The sequence below is a fragment of the Mercenaria mercenaria genome, chromosome 19 (genome assembly GCF_021730395.1).
Source record: "Mercenaria mercenaria strain notata chromosome 19, MADL_Memer_1, whole genome shotgun sequence".
Classification (NCBI taxonomy): Eukaryota; Metazoa; Mollusca; class Bivalvia; order Venerida; family Veneridae; genus Mercenaria; species Mercenaria mercenaria.
The window spans coordinates 24,374,210-24,397,424 of NC_069379.1; the positions used below are offsets into that span (position 1 = coordinate 24,374,210).

General features: G+C 40.4%; 1 protein-coding gene across 6 annotated transcripts in view; it reads left to right on the top strand.

Moving 5' to 3' along the window:
• LOC123543036 (tyrosine-protein kinase Fer-like) overlaps positions 1–23,215 on the top strand; it is a 261,407-nt gene that overhangs the window by 186,811 nt on the left and 51,381 nt on the right. For 5 of the 6 annotated variants that reach the window (XR_008368679.1, XM_053531772.1, XM_053531773.1 and 2 more), the window contains one exon: positions 14,203–14,388. The exons of the other annotated variant lie outside the window; for it this stretch is intronic. Coding sequence is in view for 4 of the 5 variants with exons in the window: in XM_053531772.1 (XP_053387747.1) it covers positions 14,203–14,388 (186 nt within the window). In the remaining variant the exon portion in view is untranslated. The remainder of the gene's footprint in view (positions 1–14,202; positions 14,389–23,215) is intronic. 6 annotated transcript variants of the gene reach the window in all.

Consider the following 23,215-nt stretch of genomic DNA (forward strand, 5'->3'; position numbering starts at 1 on the left):
TGATAAAGTCTTGGACGAGTTTGATATTGGGTCATCTGGGGTCAAAAACTAGGTCACCAGGTCAAATCAAAGGAAAAGCTTGTTAACACTGTAGAGGCCACATTTATGACTGTATCTTCATGAAACTTGGTCAGAATGTTAACCTTGATGATCTCAAGGCTCAGTTTGAATCTGGGTCATGTAGGATCAAAAACTAGGTCACCAGGTCAGATCAAAGGAAAAGCTAGGTTAACACTGTAGAGGCGACTTTTATGACCATATCTTAATGAAACTTGGTCAGAATGATAATCTTGATGATCTTAAGGTCAGGTTCAAATCTGGGTCAGGTGGGGTCAAAAACTAGGTCACTAGGTCAAATCAAAAGAAAAGCTTGTGAACACTCGGGAGGCCACATTTATGACTGTATCTTCATGAAACTTAGTTAGAATGATAATCTTGATGGTCTTTAAGTCAAGTTCAAATCTTGGTCATGTTGGTTCGAAAACAAGGTCACCAAGTCAAATCAAAGGAAAAGCTAGTTAACACTTTAGCAGCCACATTTATGACCATATCTTGATGAAACTCGGTCAGAATGTTAATCTTGATGGTGTTTAGGACAATAGGTTAGGTGAGCGATACAGGGCCTTCATGGCCCTCTTGTTAAAAATTTCATGAAACATGAGATCATGTGGTCTGGAATCATGAACTTCATGACTTTTTTCAGCTTGTGTGAACATAAAGTGCTTATAGTCTGTCATCCATGAAGGGATTTTAATATGACTTGGAACAAATGTTCCCCATGATGAGACGCTGTGTCATGCACAAAATCTGGACCCCTAGCTTAAGGGTCAAGGTCACAATTGGAGGTCATAGGTCAACAGGGCTTTTTCCTGTACGGTCCATAACACTGCCATCCATGAAGGGGTTTTAATATTACATTCCATAAATGTTCCCCATGATGAGACGACCTGTCATGTGCAAAACCCAGAACCCTGGCATAAAGGTCAAGATCACAGATCAAAGGTCAATGATGAGTTTTCGTTCTATAGCTAGAATCGATCAGTCAAATGATTACATATCAGATTATTAGTCCCCTACTGGTTGAAAACCAGTTTCGGGGACTATAGGAATGAGCTTTTCCGTCCATCCTTCCATCTGCAATTTAATGTCCGGTCCATAACTTTGTCATCTATGAAGGGATATTAATATTACTTGGCACAAATGTTCCCGATAATGAGATGATGTGTCATACGCAAAACCCGGAGCCCTAGTTTAAAGGTCAAGGTCACAGTTGGAGGTCAAAGGTCAACAGGGTTTTTTATCCTGTCCGGTCCATAAATATGCCATCCATGAAGGGATTTTAATATTACTTGGCACAAATGTACCTCATAATAAGACGATGTGTCGTGCTCAACTTTCAGAGGTTAAGGTCACACTTGGCAGTCAAATGTTTACATAGCATGAACAGGGTCTGTATCGTGTCCGGTCCATAACTTCCGTCATTCATGAAGGGATTTCAATATCACTTGACAAAAATGTTCCCCATGATGAGACAACATGTCATGTGCAAATCCCGGACCCCTGGCTCAAAGGTCAAGGTCACAATGGATGTCAAAGGTCAATAGGGCTTTTTTCCTGTCCGGTCAGTAACTATGCCATCTGTGAAGGGATTTTAATATTACTTGGCATAAATGTTCCCCATGATGAGACGATGTGTCTTGTGCAGAACCCGGACCCCTAGCTCAAAGGTCAAGGTCACAATTGGAAGTCAAAGATTAATAGGGTTTTTTCCTGTCCGGTCCAGAACTCTGCCATCCATTAAGGGATTTTAATATTACTAAGCATAAATGTTCCCCATGATGAGACGATTTGCCATGCACAACACCCAGAACCCTAGCTTAAAGGTCAAGGTCACACTTTGAGATCAAAGATCAGTGGGACTTTTTCCTGTTAGGTCAATAACTTTGTCATGCAAAACAGGATTTCAATATCAGTTTGCACAAATATTCCCCCTCATGAGACAAAGTGTTTTGCGCAACACCCGAGCTGTTAGCTGCAAGGTCAAGGTCACACTTGGAAGTCAAAGGCCAAAAGGGCTTTTTTCCTTTCAAGTCTGTAACTCAACAATCCGTCAAGGGATTTTAATATTACTTGGCACATATGTTCGCCACCATGAAACAGAGTGTCATGCACATGAACCTGGTCCCTAGGTCTAAGGTCAAGGTCAAACACAGAGTCCAAAGGTCAGATACAGGAATGACTTTGTCCGGAACATTTCTTCTTCATGCAATGAGGGATTTTGATATACCGTAACTTGGCATAAATGTTCACTACCATGAGACGGATTGTTATGCGCAAGAACCAGGTCCCTAGGTCTAAGGTCAAGGTCACACTAAAAGATCAAGGTCAAACTCAAGAATGACTTTGTCCGGAGCATTTCTTTTTCTTGCATGGAGGAATTTTGATGTAACTTGGCTCAAATGTTCACACCACCCTGAGGCACCCTTGTGTTTAGCTCACCTGAGCACAAAGTGCTCAAAGGTGAGCTTTAGTGATCACCCTGTGTCCGTCGTCTGTCCGTTGTCAACAATTTGACTGTTAACACTAGAGGTCACATTTTTGGCCCAATCTTTATGAAACTTGGTCAGAATGTTACCCTCAATAAAATCTTGGACGAGTTTGATATTGGGTCATCTGGGGTCAAAAACTAGGTCACGAGGTCAAATCAAAGGAAAAACTTGTTAACACTCTAGAGGTCATATTTTTGGCCCAATCTTAATGAAACTTGGTCAGAATGTTACCCTCAATAAAATCTTGGATGAGTTCGATATTGGGTTATCTGGGATCAAAAACTAGGTCACCAGGTCAAATCAAATGAAAAGCTTGTTAACACTCTAGAGATCACAATTTTGGCCTAACCTTAATGAAACTTGGTCAGAATGTTACCCTTAATAAAATCTTGGACGAGTTTGATATTGGGTCATCTGGTGTCAAAAACTAGGTCACCAGGTCAAATCAAAGGAAAAGCTTGTTAACACTGTAGAGGTCGCAATTATGACTATATCTTCATGAAACTTGGTCAGAATGTTAATATTGATGATTTTAAGGTCAAATTGGATCTGGGTCATGTAGGATAAAAAACTAGGTCACCTGGTCAAATCAAAGGAAAAGCTAGTTTACACTGTAGAGGCCACATTTATGATCATTTCTTAATGAAACATGGTCAAAATGTTAATCTTGATGATCTATAGCTCAAGTTCAAATCTGGGTTAGGTAGGGTCAAAAACTAGTTCACCAGGTCAAATCGAAGGAAAAGCTAGTTAACCTTGATAATCTTTAGGTCAGTGTTAAATCTGGGTCGTGTGGGGTCAAAAACTAGGTCACCAGGTCAAATCAAAGGAGAAGCTAGTTAACACTCTAGAGGCCACGTTTATGATCGTATCTTAATGAAACTTGATCAGAATGTTAATCTTGATAATCTTTAAGTCAAGGCCAAATCTGGGTCACATTGGGTCAAAAACTAGGTCACCAGGTCAAAAAATCAAAGGAAAAGCTTGTTTACATAAAAGCTTGTTTACATTTTACAGGCCACATTTAGGACTGTTTCTTCATGAAAGTTGGTCAGAATGTTAATCATGGTAATATTAAGGTCAAGCTCGAATCTGGGTCATGTGGGTTCAAAAACTAGGTCACCAGGTCATATCATTGGAAAAGCTAGTTAACACTAAAGAGGCTACATTTATGGCCATATCTTAATGAAACTTGGTCAGAATGTTAATCTTGATGATCTTTAGGTCAAGTTTCTAATCTTGATCAGGTTTGGTAAAAAACTTGGTCACCAGGTCAAATCAAAGAAAAATCTTGTTAACACTCTAGAGACCTAAAGTTTAAGTTTAAAACTCATGAGAATTGATCAGAATGTTTGTCTTGATGACCTCTAGGTCAAAATTGAATCTGGGTCATGTAGGGTCAAAAACTAGGTCACCAGTTCAAATCAAATGAAAAGCTTGTTAACACTCTAGAGGCCACATTTATGACCATATCTTCACGGAACTTGGTCAGAATGTTATTCTTGATGATCTTTAGGTCAAGTTTGAATCTAGATCATGATGGGTCAGAAACTAGGTAACCAAGTCAAATCAAATGAAAAGCTTATTAACACTCTGGAGGCCCTATTTTAGGCCATATCTTCATGAAACTTGGTCAGAATGTTATTCTTGATGATCTTTAGGTTAAGTTTGAATTTGAGCGTTAGAATAACGCTTATATAAAACTCTAGAAGTCACATTTTCTACTTGATCTTCATAAAACTTTGTCAAAATGTTTGTCTCTATGAAATCAAGGCCAAATTAGATTCTAACTTATCAGGGGTGAAAATTAGGTCAGGTGAGCGATGCAGGGCCTTCAGGACCCTCTTGGTTTTTTTTACCATTTCTTGGTATTGTGTCTTAGTATCCTGTGTCAATATTCCAACTCGTCCCACTCCCCCTCCCCAACAAGTGCTTATGTATACATGCAATGTTAATACCCATCTGCATGTAGTGGAAACTTGAAAAATCTTTCTGGCTGAAATTCACATGAGCTATCTAGGGCCACCATGGCCCTCTTCTTGAAATTTACAAAAGAAAAAAATGTAAACAATGAAATCATGATTTTCACAGTTTCACACATCAGGACCTAAACATGAAATCTTGAAGTGTGAAATTTTTGATTTCAGACTTTATGATGCTATGTTTTAGGAATGTAAAGAAATCTTAATGAGTTTTGAAGTGTGAAATCATGAAGACACCATCAGTCTGTCTTTGTTTACAGATACTGTGTACTGTTTAAATACTGTATTACTGTACTAACAAACAGTGTGCATTTGTCACAAAATATATATTATATACATGTATATAATAAGCTTGTTGTACACTCATCAGTCCATACTTGGTTAGGCCCCAGACACTCTACAAACTTACATCATTTTACATGAACATCTTGTTCACTGAAACTACTGATTAAACCTGGCTAGGTCTTCTCTCAAATTTGTTCAAATGGTTTTGCTTGACCTCTTTTAGGGGCTACTAGAGCCAGAGATAAGAAAACCTTAAACAATTCGTACTTGTGAACCAATTGATGGATCTTCATCAGACTTATCATCAACAACATCATATGACAGAAAGGGCATTACTCTGGCAGAAATATTCAATGAATGATGTCCCTTTTACACTTAGAAATTCTTTGATGAACTTTCACAGTCTCTGTTAATACTAAATGGGTCTAACTCAAACTCTTGTCCACCAGTAATAGCTCTAGTTTCCTCAGATAAGCTTGATTTCTTTATCAAGCATTAAAATAGTCGAGTGCACTGTCTCCTCTTACAGCTGTTGTTCTTGTCTAGTCTAAAACTTTAATATGCTGATATGCATAGAAGGATATGCAGTTAACTGAGTACATAACAAGACAATGTAACATTTACTTAATTAATTGTGAAAAAATATTTATTACAGTACTTAAGTTATTTCTAAGTGTTGTATTGTCAAAAAGTGTGATTTCTCACATTTCAAGCTTTTTTGTATCCTAACATCACACAGCAGTGGCATCGATGTTACAACATCCCACAGCAGTGGCATCCATGTTCTAACATCACACAGCAGGGGCATCCATGTTACAACATCCCACAGCAGTGGCATTAATGTTCTAACATCCCACAGCAGTGGCATTCATGTTATAACATCCCACAGCAGGGGTGTCCATGTTCTAACATCACGCAGCAGGGGCACCCATGTTATAACATCCCACAGCAGTGGCATTAATGTTCTAACATCCCACAGCAGTGGCATTCATGTTATAACATCCCACAGCAGGGGTGTCCATGTTCTAACATCGCGCAGCAGGGGCATCCATGTAATAACATCCCACAGCAGTGGCATTAATGTTCTAACATCCCACAGCAGTGGCATTCATGTTATAACATCCCACAGCAGGGGTGTCCATGTTCTAACATTCCACAGCAGTGGCATCCATGTTATAACATCCCACTAGCAGTGGCATCCATGTTATAACATCACACAGCAGGGGTGTCCATGTTCTAACATCCCACTAGCAGTGGCATCCATGTTATAACAGCCCACAGCAGTGGCATCCATGTTCTAACATCACACAGCAGGGGCATCCATATTCTAACATCCCACAGCAGGGGTGTCCATGTTCTAACATCCCACTAGCAGTGGCATCCATGTTATAACATCCCACAGCAGTGGCGTCCATGTTCTTACATCCCACTAGCAGTGGCATCCATGTTATAACATCCCACAGCAGGGGTGTCCATGTTCTAACATCCCACTAGCAGTGGCATCCATGTTATAACATCCCACAGCAGTGGCGTCCATGTTATAACATCCCACAGCAGTGGCATCCATGTTATAACATCCCACAGCAGTGGCATCCATGTTATAACATCCCACTAGCAGTGGCATCCATGTTATAACATCCCACAGCAGGGGTGTCCATGTTCTAACATCCCACTAGCAGTGGCATCCATGTTATAACATCCCACAGCAGTGGCGTCCATGTTCTAACATCACACAGCAGGGGCATCCATATTCTAACATCCCACAGCAGGGGTGTCCATGTTCTAACATCCCACTAGCAGTGGCATCCATGTTATAACATCCCACAGCAGTGGCGTCCATGTTCTAACATCACACAGCAGTGGCATCCATGTTATAACATCCCACAGCAGGGGTGTCCATGTTCTAACATCCCACTAGCAGTGGCATCCATGTTATAACATCCCACAGCAGGGGCATCCATGTTATAACATCCCACTAGCAGTGGCATCCATGTTATAACATCCCACAGCAATGGCGTCCATGTTCTAACATCACACAGCAGGGGCATCCATATTCTAACATCACACAGCAGGGGCATCCATGTTCTAACATCATGCAGCAGGGGCATTCATGTTCTAAAATCATACAACAGTGATATCCATGTTCTAACAGCACAAAGCAGTGGCATTCATGTTCTAACATCACACAGCAGGGGCATCCATATTCTAACATCACACAGCAGTGGCATTCATGTTCTAACATTACACAGCAGGGGCATCCATGTTCTAAGTTCTAGTGTTGTAAAATCGGTTTCAAAACAAAATCGATAATCGAATCGAATCTGAACAGCTATTTCGATTCACAATCGATTATATAATCGAAAGTAAAAGCATTCGGACTTACCTATAATTATACTCTTATTATAGATTCCACTTAGGCAATACATTTCAGATAATTTCATGCATGTTTTGTTAGTCCTTTAAAGAAAGAAGGTTTACAACAGAATCCAAGAAATATTCAAAAATAATTTTAATTGGTAGATTAAAGATAAATATAAAACAAGACAGTTCAAGGCTATTTCAAAATAAGGTTGACAAATTGACAGACACAGAGAGGTACATCGGGATCATTGTTTAATAATTCACAAAGTCCATGCGAATTACGAAGGGTTCGAATAGTTTGGGTACGAAAACATACCTTTGTTCACATATGATTTTCGGCAGAGTTTGCAAATAACAGATTGCATGTTGAGGTTTTCTTTAAAAGGTGGTCCTTGTTTTGTTTTTTCGAAGCCAAAATAAGCCCACACAGTCGACCGAACTTTTCCTGGAAAGGGAAATATTTCGGTGTCCGCATTGACACTTTTTTCTGCCATTTTAGACGTGTGAGAGTGACGTCCCTTGCGGTTTAATTAACGAAATGTATGAAAATAACGGATATATGGAATGAATGGAAAGGGATCAATTGCGCGAAAAGCGCTAGTGACATCGATTTCAGAACTCCCAACATCGATTGTCGGCGACCTGCGGCTGCCGGTGACGATTATTCAATTTAACTCGATCATTGTTTCATCACTAGTTCTAACATCACAAGCCGGTGCATCCATATTCTAACATCACACAGCAGGGGCATCCATATTCTAACATCACAGAACAGTGATATCCATGTTCTAACACACAGCTGTGGCATCCGTGTTCTAACATCAAACAGCAGAGGCATCCATGTTCTAACATCACACAACAGTGGCATTCATGTTCTAACATCACACAGCAGGGGCATCCATGTTCTAACATCCCAGAGCAGTGGCATCCATATTCTAACATCACACAGCAGTGGCATTCATGTTCTCACATCACACAGCAGGGGCATCCATGATCTAACATCCCACAGCAGTGGCATCCATATTCTAACATCACACAGCAGTGGCATACATGTTCTGACATCACACAGCAGTGGCATCCATGTTCTAACATCACACAGCAGTGGCATCCATGTTCTAGCATCACACAGCAGGGGCATCCATATTCTAACATCACACAGCAGGGGCATCCATATTCTAAAATCACACAGCAGGGGCATCCGTGTTCTTAACATCACACAGCAGGGGCATCCATGTTCTAACATCCCACAGCAGTGGCATCCATATTCTAACATCACAAAGCAGGGGCATCCATGTTCTAACAATACACAGCATTGGCATCTATGTTCTAACATCACACAGCAGGGGCATCCATGTTCTAACATCACACACCAGGGGCATCCATATTCTAACATCACACAGCAGGGGCATCCATATTCTAACATCACACAGCAGGGGCATCCATGTTCTTAACATCACACAGCAGGGGCATTCATGCTCTAACATCACACAGCAGGGTTATCCATGTTCTAACATCACACAGCAGTGGCATCCATGTTCTAACATCACACAGCAGGGGCATCCATGTTCTAACATCACACAGCAGGGGCATCCATGTTCTTAACATCACACAGCAGGGGCATCCATGTTCTAACATCACACAGCAGGGGTATCCATGTTCTTAACATCACACAGCAGGGGCATCCATGTTCTAACATCACACAGCAGTGGCATTCATGTTCTATAGACATATTCTAACATCCCACAGCATCCCACAGCAGGGGCATCCATATTCTAACATCACACAGCAGGGGCATCCATATTCTAACATCACACAGCAGGGGCATCCATGTTCTTAACATCACACAGCAGGGGCATCCATGTTCTAACATCACACAGCAGGGGCACCCATGTTTTAACATCACACAGCAGGGGCATCCATGTTCTTAACATCACACAGCAGGGGCATCCATGTTCTAGCATCACACAGCAGGGGTATCCATGTTCTTAACATCACACAGCAGGGGCATCCATGTTCTAACATCACACAGCAGGGGCATCAATGTTTTTAACATCACACAGCAGGGGCATCCATGTTCTAACATCACACAGCAGGGGTATCCATGTTCTAACATCACACAGCAGGGGTATCCATGTTCTTAACATCACACAGCAGGGGCATCCATGTTCTAACATCACACAGCAGGGGTATCCATGTTCTTAACATCACACAGCAGGGACATCCATGTTCTAACATCACACAGCAGGGGCATCCATATTCTAACATCACTCAGCAGGGGCAACCATGTTCTTAACATCACACAGCAGGGGCATCCATGTTCTAACATCACACAGCAGGGGCATCCATGTTCTTAACATCACACAGCAGGGGCATCCATGTTCCAACATCACACAGCAGGGGCATCCATGTTCTAACATCACACAGCAGGGGCATCCATGTTCTTAACATCACACAGCAGGGGCATCTATGTTCTAACATCACACAGCAGGGGTATCCATATTCTAACATCACACAGCAGGGGCATCCATGTTCTTAACATCACACAGCAGGGGCATCCATGTTCTAACATCACACAGCAGGGGCATCCATGTTCTTAACATCACACAGCAGGGGCATCCATGTTCTAACATCACACAGCAGAGGCATCCATGTTCTAACATCACACAGCAGGGGCATCCATGTTCTAACATCACACAGCAGGGGCACCCATGTTTTAACATCACACAGCAGGGGCATCCATGTTCTTAACATCACACAGCAGGGGTATCCATGTTCTTAACATCACACAGCAGGGGCATCCATGTTCTAACATCACACAGCAGTGGCATTCATGTTCTATAGACATATTCTAACATCCCACAGCATCCCACAGCAGGGGCATCCATATTCTAACATCACACAGCAGGGGCATCCATATTCTAAAATCACACAGCAGGGGCATCCGTGTTCTTAACATCACACAGCAGGGGCATCCATGTTCTAACATCCCACAGCAGTGGCATCCATATTCTAACATCACAAAGCAGGGGCATCCATGTTCTAACAATACACAGCATTGGCATCTATGTTCTAACATCACACAGCAGGGGCATCCATGTTCTAACATCACACAGCAGGGGCATCCATATTCTAACATCACACAGCAGGGGCATCCATATTCTAACATCACACAGCAGGGGCATCCATGTTCTTAACATCACACAGCAGGGGCATTCATGCTCTAACATCACACAGCAGGGTTATCCATGTTCTAACATCACACAGCAGTGGCATCCATGTTCTAACATCACACAGCAGGGGCATCCATGTTCTAACATCACACAGCAGGGGCATCCATGTTCTTAACATCACACAGCAGGGGCATCCATGTTCTAACATCACACAGCAGGGGTATCCATGTTCTTAACATCACACAGCAGGGGCATCCATGTTCTAACATCACACAGCAGTGGCATTCATGTTCTATAGACTATTCTAACATCCCACAGCATCCCACAGCAGGGGCATCCATATTCTAACATCACACAGCAGGGGCATCCATATTCTAACATCCACACAGGGGCATCCATGTTCTTAACATCACACAGCAGGGGCATCCATGTTCTAACATCACACAGCAGGGGCACCCATGTTTTAACATCACACAGCAGGGGCATCCATGTTCTTAACATCACACAGCAGGGGCATCCATGTTCTAGCATCACACAGCAGGGGTATCCATGTTCTTAACATCACACAGCAGGGGCATCCATGTTCTAACATCACACAGCAGGGGCATCAATGTTTTTAACATCACACAGCAGGGGCATCCATGTTCTAACATCACACAGCAGGGGTATCCATGTTCTAACATCACACAGCAGGGGTATCCATGTTCTTAACATCACACAGCAGGGGCATCCATGTTCTAACATCACACAGCAGGGGTATCCATGTTCTTAACATCACACAGCAGGGACATCCATGTTCTAACATCACACAGCAGGGGCATCCATATTCTAACATCACTCAGCAGGGGCAACCATGTTCTTAACATCACACAGCAGGGGCATCCATGTTCTAACATCACACAGCAGGGGCATCCATGTTCTTAACATCACACAGCAGGGGCATCCATGTTCTAACATCACACAGCAGGGGCATCCATGTTCTAACATCACACAGCAGGGGCATCCATGTTCTTAACATCACACAGCAGGGGCATCTATGTTCTAACATCACACAGCAGGGGTATCCATATTCTAACATCACACAGCAGGGGCATCCATGTTCTTAACATCACACAGCAGGGGCATCCATGTTCTAACATCACACAGCAGGGGCATCCATGTTCTTAACATCACACAGCAGGGGCATCCATGTTCTAACATCACACAGCAGAGGCATCCATGTTCTAACATCACACAGCAGGGGCATCCATGTTCTTAACATCACACAGCAGGGGCATCCATGTTCTAACATCACACAGCAGGGGTATCCATATTCTAGCATCACACAGCAGGGGCATCCATGTTCTATACACATATTTGTAGAAAAGAATTGACCTATTTCACCTGAAAGATATATCCCTTTCCTATCAGTATGGTATCTTCCAGTTTGTATACCGCTTAATGTTGCTTTCATCCCATATAAGTTCCATTTTTAGCTCACCTGTCACAAAGTGACAAGGTGAGCTTTTGTTATCGCGCGGTGTCCGTCGTCCGTGCGTGCGTGTGTGCGTCCGTCCGTCCGTAAACTTTTGCTTGTGACCACTCTAGAGGTCACATTTTTCATGGGATCTTTATGAAAATTGGTCAGAATGTTCATCTTGATGATATCTAGGTCAAGTTCGAAACTAGGTCACGTGCAGTCAAAAACTAGGTCAGTAGGTCTAAAAATAGAAAAACCTTGTGACCTCTATAGAGGCCATATATTTCACAAGATCTTCGTGAAAATTGGTTAGAACGTTCAACTTGATGATATCTAGATCAAGTTTGAAACTGGGTCACGTGCCATCAAAAACTAGGTCAGTAGGTCTAAAAATAGAAAAACCTTGTGACCTCTCTAGAGGCCATATATTTCACAAGATCTTCATGAAAATTGGTCAGATTGTTCACCTTGATGATATCTAGGTCAGATTTGAAAGTGGGTCTCGTACTGTCAAAAACTAGGTCAGTAGGTCAGATTATAGAAAAACCTTGTGAACTCTCTAGAGGCCATATTTTTCATGGGATCTGTATGAAAGTTGGTCTGAATGTTCATCTTGATGATATCTGGGTCAAGTTCGAAAGTGGGTCATGTGCCTTCAAAAACTAGGTCAGAAGGTCAAATAATAGGAAAACTTTGTGACCTCTCTAAAGGCCATATTTTTCATGGGATCTGTATGAAAGTTAGTCTGAATGTTCATCTTGATGATATCTAGGTCAAGTTCGAAACAGGGTCATGTGCGGTCAAAAACTAGGTCAGTAGGTCTAAAAATAGAAAAATCTTGTGACCTCTCTAGAGCCCATACTTGTGAATGGATCTCCATAAAGATTGGTCAGAATGTTCATCTTGATGATATCTAGGTCAAGTTTGAAACTGGGTCACATGCCGTAAAAAACTAGGTCAGTAGGTCAAATAATAAAAAAAACCTTTTGACCTCTCTTGAGGCCATACTTTTCATGGGATCTGTATGAAAGTTAGTCTGAATGTTCATCTTGATGATATTTAGGTCAGGTTTGAAACTGGGTCAACTGCGATCAAAAACTAGGTCAGTAGGTCTAAAATTATTAAAATCTTTTGACCTCTCTAGAGGCCATATTTTTCAATGGATCTTCATGAAAATTGATCTGAATTTTCACCTTGATGATATCTAGGTCAGTTTCGAAACTGGGTCACGTGCAGTCAAAAACTAGGCCAGTAGATATAAAAATTGAAAAACCTTGTGACCTCTCTAGAGGCCATATTTTTCATGAGATCTTCATGAAAATTAGTGTGAATGTTAACCTTGATGATATCTAGGTAACGTTCAAAACAGAGTCACGTACCTTCGAAAACTAGGTCAATAGGTCAAATAATAGAAAAACCTTGTGACCTCTCTAGAGACCATATTTTTCAACAGATCTTCATGAAAATTGGTCAGAATTTTTATCTTGATAATATCTAGGTCAAATTCAAAACTTGGTCACATGAGCTCAAAAACTAGGTCACTATGTCAAATAATAGAAAAAATGACGTCATACTCAAAACTGGGTCATGTGGGAAGAGGTGAGCGATTCAGGACCATCATGGTCCTCTTGTTCATTATGGTGCCTTGTATATAGGGACTCCAGGTCTGGCTTGCCTTTCCTTTTTAGATTACCCTTATAGTGATCACTCTATGTCTATCATACATTGTCATCTGGCAACGTCCGTCTTCAAGGATTTGACTGTTAACACTCTGGAGGTTGCATTGCCACCATGGGATATGGTCACTTTACCATTTATTCATGTAGTGGAAATTAAAATTTTTTTATCTTTGATGTTGTCATGTAACATCATTAATGTCATTTACCAATGTCTTATTCAACCTCCCCCCCCCCCCCAAGAAAAAAGAAAAGAAAAACACTGATACACTTTACCTGCCTGTATTTATTTAGTCTAAACTTAGCTGTTCAAGCAAGCAACTAAACTCAGGTGAGTGATATAGGGCCACCATGGCTCTCTTGTTTGATGTTTTGTATGTATCATTCAATCATCTGTTTTTATCAATCATCTGGCCTCTTCTCTCATACCCTCATTGGGATGGATTTCATCAGTAATGAGATGTCAAGATGATAGATTGTATAATATTAGACGTTTGGAATAACTTAAAAAATGATTAACATTATTTCACAATGTTTTCACAATCATTTAACATGGCGTTTAGGAGCACAATAAAAATAAAAGAGTTTCAGAATTGTTAATCTAAATTCTGATGTTGATTTAGAACACATAAAGATGACCAGCGCTCTTAGGTAACATCATAACCATCAACTATAATATAATTTTATGTGCATTGTTTCTCAAAATTTTATATATTGTAGTCAACACACAGTGGGGATCAGTCAACAGAAAAAAACAGCAAGCTGGGTGTATTTAAGAACTTCAAGAAAATCAATCCATTCAGGCGTGAGAAGAGCACACTAGAGAATGGACAGAAGGAAGATGGTCCACATAACTACGAGCAACAAGAGTCGAAAGCTTCAGGGAGTCTTGACTCTGGTTTTGCTGTAAGTTTAACAGTGTTCTTATATTATCATGCCAACCTTCGAAGAAGAGGGGGTATATTGTTTTGTTCATTGATGGTTGGTCTGTCAGTAAACCATTTGGTTTTTGATCAATAACTGGAGAATATCTGATCTCACAATGATCAAACTATTATTTGGGGGGGTCATTAGGTCAAAGTCACAATGACCTTGAAAATGAAAACCGTTGTCTCTCAGTAACTAAAGATCACTTTGGCCTACAGTTGTCTTACTGAAGATCACTTTGGCCTACAGTTGTCTTACTGAAAGTAACTAAAGATCACTTTGGCCTACAGTTGTCTTACTGAAGTTTATCTCTCAGTAACTACAGATCACTTTGGCCTACAGTTGTCTTACTGAAGTTCATTGGATGATTGCCTGTGGTCACTAGGTGACTTTTCTCAAAAACCACTTGATGAATCATCAAACATGATCTGTAGCATCATGCTAATGGTTGGCCCCTTTAAGGAGACACCAGGGCAAAATATTATTTTTTTAAAACAACTTCCTCTCATGAACAATTTATTATCATGAAATTTGTTGTAATGGTTATGTATTCTTCTGCTGTCACAACGAACTACAGGAAAAAGCTTAATGTAACTTTTGATGAACTGCTTATGGAATATTCACCAAACTTGGTCAGATGGTCAAGCTCCTCATTAGAGCAACTAAGGCTCATTTTTGGCCTCTTGTTGAATGTCTGCTTGACAACTGTATTCATAGTTTGTTTCAGGTATAATGCTTGGAAATCATACCCCATTGTTAATCCCCTGCCATGAGTGGTGGGGGTTATAGGAATGTTCTCCGCACATCCGTATGTCAGTAACAGTTGTGTCTGCTACATATAACGTAAAACCCTTGAAGGATTTTCATGAAACTTGGGTCAAATGATCACCACATCAAGACAATGTGCATAACTCATGAGTGAGCCATGTCGGCTCAAGGTCAGTGTCACAACTCAAGATCAAAGGTTTGAGCCTTACATTTTGTGTCCGCTCTGTATCTCCTAAACCCCTTGAAGGACTTTCATGAAACTTTGTTCAAATGATCGCCTCATTAAGATGATGTGCAGAACTCAAAATTCACCAATCCCAGCTTAAGGTCAAGGTCACAACTCAAATATTGGAGCCATTAGTTTCATGTCCTCTCCTTTCCTGCTAAACAACTTGAAGAATTTTCTTGAAACTTTGGTCAAGTGTTCATCTTATTTAGATGGTTTGCAAAACCCATGAGTCAGTCATGCAGGCTCAAGGTCAAGGTCACAACTTAAGGTATTGATGTCGTTAAACATGGACTATAAAATATACTTTACAATGTCAGTGTTGCCACCCAATACCATCAACCCGTTCACTATCCATAACAGCAGCGGGGAATATAGTTGTTCTTTCATTCTTTCAGACTACCTTGTTAGCTCACCTGTCACAAAGTGACAAGGTGAGCTTTTGTGATCGTGCAGTGTCCGTCGTCCGTCCGTGCGTCCGTCCGTAAACTTTTGCTTGTGACCACTCTAGAGGTCACATTTTTCATGGGATCTTTATGAAAGTTGGTCAGAATGTTCATCTTGATGATATCTAGGTCAAGTTCGAAACTGGGTCACGTGCGGTCAAAAACTAGGTCAGTAGGTCTAAAAATAGAAAAACCTTGTGACCACTCTAGAGGTCACATTTTTCATGGGATCTTCATGAAAGTTGGTCAGAATGTTCATCTTGATGATATCTAGGTCAAGTTCGAAACTGGGTCACGTGTGGTCAAAAACTAGGTCAGTAGGTCTAAAAATAGAAAAACCTTGTGACCACTCTAGAGGTCACATTTTTCATGGGATCTTTATGAAAGTTGGTCAGAATGTTCATCTTGATGATATCTAGGTCAGGTTCGAAACTGGGTCACGTGCCGTCAAAAACTAGGTCAGTAGGTCTAAAAATAGAAAAACCTTGTGACCTCTCTAGAGGCCATATATTTCAAAAGATCTTCATGAAAATTGGTCAGAACGTTCACCTTGATGATATCTAGGTCAAGTTCGAAACTGGGTCACGTGCCTTCAAAAACTAGGTCAGTAGGTCAAATAATAGAAAAACCTTGTGACCTCTCTAGAGGCCATATTTTTCATGGGATCTGTATGAAAGTTGGTCTGAATGTTCATCTTGATGATATCTAGGTCAAGTTCGAAACTGGGTCACGTGCCTTCAAAAACTAGGTCAATAGGTCTAAAAATAGAAAAACCTTGTGACCTCTCTAGAGGCCATATATTTCATGACATCTTCATGAAAATTGGTCAGAACGTTCACCTTGATGATATCTAGGTCAAGTTCGAAAGTGGGTCACGTGCCACCAAAAACTAGGTCAGTGGGTCAAATAATAGAAAAACCTTGTGACCACTCTAGAGGCCATATGTTTCATGGGATCCGTATGAAAATTGGTCTGAATGTTCATCTTGATGATATCTAGGTCAAGTTCGAAACAGGGTCATGTGCGGTCAAAAACTAGGTCAGTAGGTCTATAAATAGAAAAACCTTGTGACCTCTCTAGAGGTCATACTTGTGAATGGATCTCCATAAAAATTGGTCAGAATGTTCACCTTGATGATATCTAGGTCAAGTTTGAAACTGGGTCACGTGCCATAAAAAATTAGGTCTGTAGGTCAAATAATAAAAAACCTTGTGACCTCTCTAGAGGCCATACTTTTCATGGGATCTGTATGAAAGTTGGTCTGAATGTTCATCTTGATGATATCTAGGTCAAGTTTGAAACTGAGTCAACTGCGGTCAAAAACTAGGTCAGTAGGTCTAAAATTATTAAAATCTTTTGACCTCTCTAGAGGCCATATTTTTCAATGGATCGTCATGAAAATTGATCTGAATGTTCACCTTGATGATATCTAGGTCAGTTTTGAAACTGGGTCATGTGCGGTCAAAAACTAGGCCAGTAGGTATAAAAATAGAAAAACCTTGTGACCTCTCTAGAGGCCATATTTAATGAGATCTTCATGAAAATTAGTGAGAATGTTCACCTTGATGATATCTAGGTAAAGTTCAAAACAGGGTCACGTACCTTCGAAAACTAGGTCAATAGGTCAAATAATAGAAAAACCTAGAGACCATATTTTTCAATGGATCTTCATGAAAATTGATCAGAATTTTTATCTTGATAATATCTAGGTCAAGTTCAAAACTGGGTCACATGAGCTCAAAAACTAGGTCACTATGTCAAATAATAGAAAAAACGACGTCATACTCAAAACTGGGTCATGTGGGAAGAGGTGAGCGATTCAGGACCATTATGGTCCTCTTGTTTTATTAACTCACCTGTCACATAGTGACAGGGTTAGCCTTTGTGATCGCCCTTCATCCGTCCGTCCACAATTTCTTGTGAACACATTTTGCAAGCAATTTTGATCAAACTTGTACAAAACTTGTATTGGCATGATATCTTGGTTCCTTTTGAAAACTGGACAGATCCCATCATTGGTTCTAGAGTTTGCAGAACTTGCTATTTTTGTATGTCAACAATTTCTTGTCTGCACGATAGTAGCTTCATTTATGATTTGGTTTTAACAAAACTTGCACACAACTTGTATCACCAAAAGATCTTGGTTCCTTTCTTGAACTGGCCAGATCCCATTATGGGTTCCAGAGTTATGGCCCCTGAAGGGGCCAGAAATAGCTAGTTTGACTTTGTCTGCACAATAGCAGCTTCATTTATGATTTGATTTTAACTAAACTTGCACACAACTTGTGTCACCATAAGACCTTGGTTCCTTTCTTGAACTGGCCAGATTCCATTATGGGTTCTAGAGTTATGGCCCCAGCTTCATTTATGATTTGAATTTAATCAAACTTGCACAAAACTTGTGTCACCATAAGATCTCGTTTCCTTTCTTGAACTGGCCAGATCCCAAAATGGGTTTCAGAGTTATGGCCCCTGAAAGGGCCAAAATTAGCTATTTTGACCTTGTCTGCACAATAGCAGCTTCATTTATGGTTTGATTTTAACCAAACTTGCACACAACTTGTATCACCACAAAATCTTGGTTCCTTTCTTGAACTGGCGAGATTCCATTATGGGTTCCAGAGTTATGGCCCCTGATAGGGCAAGAATTAGCTATTTTGACCTTGTCTGCACAATAGCAGCTTCATTTATGATTTGAATTTAATCAAACTTGCACAAAACTTGTGTCACCGTAAGATCTCGGTTCCTTTCTTGAACCGGCCAGATCCCATAATGGGTTTCAGAGTTATGGCCCCTGAAAGTGCCAAAATTAGCTATTTTGACCTTGTCTGCACAATTGCAGCTTCATTTATGATTTGATTTTAACCAAACTTGCACACAACTTGTATCACCATAAAATCTCGGTTCCTTTCTTGAACTGGCCAGATTCCTTTATGGGTTCCAGAGTTATGGCCCCTGATAAGGCCAGAATTAGCTATTTTGACCTTGTCTGTGCAATAGCAGCTTCATTTATGATTTGATTTTAACCAAACTTGTGTCACCATAAGATCTCGATTCTTTACAATAATTTTTTATGCCCCCAAAGGGAGGCATATTAGTTTTCAACTGTCCGTTCGTTCATTCCTTCATCACAACGTTAACTTTTTGCATGAAGGCACTTTACTCGCGAACCACTGCACCCAGGACCTTCAAACTTCACTTGCTGATAGTACTTATTGAGTACACCACCCCTACTGACTTTGGGGTCACCATGTCAAAGGTCAACGTCACCAGGTCGAACGTTAACTATTTGCATGAAGGCACTTTACTCGTGAACCACTGCACCCAGGACCTTCAAACTTCACATGCTGATAGTACTTGTTGAGCACACCACCCCTACTGACTTTGGGGTCACCAGGTCAAAGGTCAAGGTCTCCAGATCAAATGTTAACTTTTTGCATGAAGGCACTTTACTTGTGAACCACTGCACCCAGGACCTTCAATCTTCACATGCTGATAGTACTTATTGAGTACACGACCCCTACTGACCTTGGGGTCACCAGGTCAAAGGTCAAGGTCACCAAGTCAAAGGTCAAGGTGCTGCGGGGGCATTTGTCACCATTAGTGACAGCTCTTGTTTTAATTACTTCCCTTTTTAGCTCACATGTCACAGAGTGACAGTGTGAGCTTTTGTGATCGCTCAGCGTCCGGCGTCCGTCTGTGCGTGCGTGCGTGCGTAAACTTTTGCTTGTGACCACTCTAGAGGTCACATTTTTCATTGGATCTTTATGAAAGTTGGTCAGAATGTTCATCTTGATGATATCTAGGTCAAGTTCGAAACTGGGTCAACTGCGGCCAAAAACTAGGTCAGTAGGTCTAAAAATAGAAAAACCTTGTGACCTCTCTAGAGGCCATATTTTTCAATGGATCTTCATGAAAGTTAGTCAGAATGTTCACCTTGATGATATCTAGATCAAGTTCGAAACTGGGTCACATGCTTCCAAAACTAGGTTAGTAGGTCAAATAATAGAAAAACCTTGTGACCTCTCTAAAAGCCATATTTTTCATGGGATCTGTATGAAAGTTGGTCTGAATGTTCATCTTGATGATATCTAGGTCAAGTTTGAAACTGGGTCAACTGCGGTCAAAAACTAGGTCAGTAGGTCTAAAAATAGAAAATCCTTGTGACCTCTCTAGAGGCCATATATTTCACAAGATCTTCATGAAAATTGGTCAGAATGTTCACCTTGATGATATCTAGGTGAAGTTTGAAACTTGGTCACGTGCCTTCAAAAACTAGGTCAGTAGGTCTAAAAATAGAAAAACCTTGTCACCTCTCTAGAGGCCATATATTTCAATAGATCTTCATGAAATTTGGTCAGAACGTTCATCTTGATTATATCTAGATCAAGTTCCAAACTGGGTCACGTGCCTTCAAAAACTAGGTCAGTAGGTCAGATAATAAAAAAACCTTGTGACCTCTCTAAAGGCCATATTTTTCATGGGATCTGTATGAAAGTTGGTCGCAATATTCATCTTGATGATATATAGGTCGTGTTCGAATGTGGGTCACATGCGGTCAAAAACTAGGTCAGTAGGTCTAAAAATAGAAAAACCTTGTGACCTCTCTAGAGGCCATATATTTCACGAGATCTTCATGAAAATTGGTCAGAAGGTTCACCTTGATGATATCTAGGTCAAGTTCGAAATTGGGTCACGTGCCTTCAAAAACTAGGTCAGTAGGTCAAATAATAGAAAAACCTTGTGACCTCTCTAGAGGCCATGTTTTTTATGGGATCTGTATGAAAGTTGGTCTGAATGTTCATCTTGATGATATCTAGGTCAAGTTCGAAAGTGGGTCATGTGCCTTCAAAAACTATGTCAGTAGGTCAGATAATAGAAAAACATTGTGACCTCTCTAGAGGCCATATTTTTCGTGGGATCTATATGAAAGTTGGTCTGAATGTACATCTTGATAATATCTAGGTCAAGTTCGAAACAGGGTCATGTGCAGTCAAAAACTAGGTCAGTAAGTCTAAAAATAGAAAAACCTTGTGACCTCTTTAGAAGCCATATTTTTCGTGAGATCTTCATGAAAATTAGTGAGAATGTTCACATTGATGATATCTAGGTAAAGTTCATAACAGGGTCACGTACCTTCGAAAACTAGGTCAATAGGTCAAATAATAGAAAAACCTTGTGACCTCTCTAGAGACCATATTTTTCAACGGATCTTCATGAAAATTGGTCAGAATTTTTATCTTGATAATATCTAGGTCAGGTTCAAAACTGGGTCTCATAAGCTCAAAAACCAGGTCACTAAGTCAAATAATAGAAAAAACGACGTCATACTCAAAACTGGGTCGTGTGGAAAGAGATGAGTGATTCAGGACCATCATGGTCCTCTTGTTCAATGGATCTTCATGAAACTTGGTCAGAATTTTTATCTCGATATCTAGGTCAAGTTCAAAACTGGGTCACATGGGCTCAAATACTAGGTCAGTATGTCAAATAATAGAAAAAAACGACGTCATACATGGGGACAGGTGAGCGATTCAGTACCATCATGGTCCTCTTGTATGTTACTATAAATAGCTTATTTAGTAATTTCTTTATTATTGGCCGTAGGGAAAAACCGAGACCACTTTTCTGTGGTACAACATGGATGGTACCTCCAATTTTTAGGTGTATTTTGACAGATCTGGAAAATTTAAACTATATTTTCTCATTATTCTTCTGATTGATCTTGATTATGATTTTTGACCTTCTTGTCCTTAAGTGCAATGATAACAGGTGAGCGATATAGGGCCATTATTGCCCTCTTGTTTGCATTTTTCTGTCTCTGTTCAACCTTTCTAGTGCAAATACCGCTGGGCAAGACTAAAATTTGTGTCTTATATGAAGATTGAGATTTTTGAGAGACTATGTTTGCTTGAAATATCATAAACAGAGGTTATTTTATACTGTGAAATCACTTAATTTCATGGCACAAAGTTGCATGTATATGGTCAAAACAGCAGTTTCATGGGGATATGAATCTGTGTAATTTGACTTCTGAATATAAGTGGACTGGGAATTTTACTTGTTAATTAGAATTAAATTTCATGGATTGACTCATGCAAGAAATCCACAAAAAATAATTTCCCATTAATTTCACAGATGATTTCACAGTACTACTGATTAGCTCACCTGAGCACAAAGTGCTCAAGGGTGAGTTATTGTGGTCAGTGATTGTGAGTCATGTGTCGTCCATTGTCCGTCAACATTTTCCTTTAAACAACATCTTCTTCTTATCCACTGGGCCAATTTTGATGAAACTTCACAGGGATGTTCCTTGGATGTTTTTTTTTTAAATTGTCCAATTCCATACACAACTCTAGTTGCCATGGCAACTGAAAGGAAAATTACATATAGGGAAAACTTTGAAAATCTTGTACAAAACCAAATGGCCTAGGGCATTGATTTTTAGCTCACCTGTCACAAAGTGACAAGGTGAGCTTTTGTGATCGCGCAGCGTCCGTCGTCCGTCCATGCGTGCGTGCGTGCGTGCGTCAGTCCGTAAACTTTTGCTTGTGACCACTCTAGAGGTCACATTTTTCATGGGATCTTTATGAAAGTTGGTCAGAATGTTCATCTTGATGATATCTAGGTCAAGTTCGAAACTGGGTCACGTGCCGTCAAAAACTAGGTCAGTAGGTCTAAAAATAGAAAAACCTTGTGACCTCTCTAGAGGCCATATATTTCACAAGATCTTCATGAAAATTGGTCAGAATGTTCACCTTGATGATATCTAGGTCAGGTTCGAAACTGGGTCACGTGCCATCAAAAACTAGGTCAGTAGATCTAAAAATAGAAAAACCTTGTGACCTCTCTAGAGGCCATATATTTCAATAGATCTTCATGAAAATTGGTTAGAACGTTCACCTTGATGATATCTAGGTCAAGTTCGAAACTGGGTCACATGCCGTCAAAAACTAGGTCAGTAGGTCAAATAATAGAAAAACATTGTGACCTCTCTAAAGGCCATATTTTTCATGTGATCTGTATGAAAGTTGGTCTGAATGTTTATCTTGTTGATATCTAGGTCAAGTTCGAAACTGGGTCAAGTGCCTTCAAAAACTAGGTCAGTAGGTCAAATAATAGAAAAACCTTGTGACCTCTCTAAAGGCCATATTTTTTATGGGATCTGTATGAAAGTTGGTCTGAATGTTCATCTTGATGATATCTAGGTCAAGTTCGAAACTGGGTCACGTGCGGTCAAAAACTAGGTCAGTAGGTCTAAAAATAGAAAAACCTTGTGACCTCTCTAGAGGCCATATATTTCATGAGATCTTCATGAAAATTGGTCAGAGTGTTCACCTTGATGATATCTAGGTCAAGTCCGAAA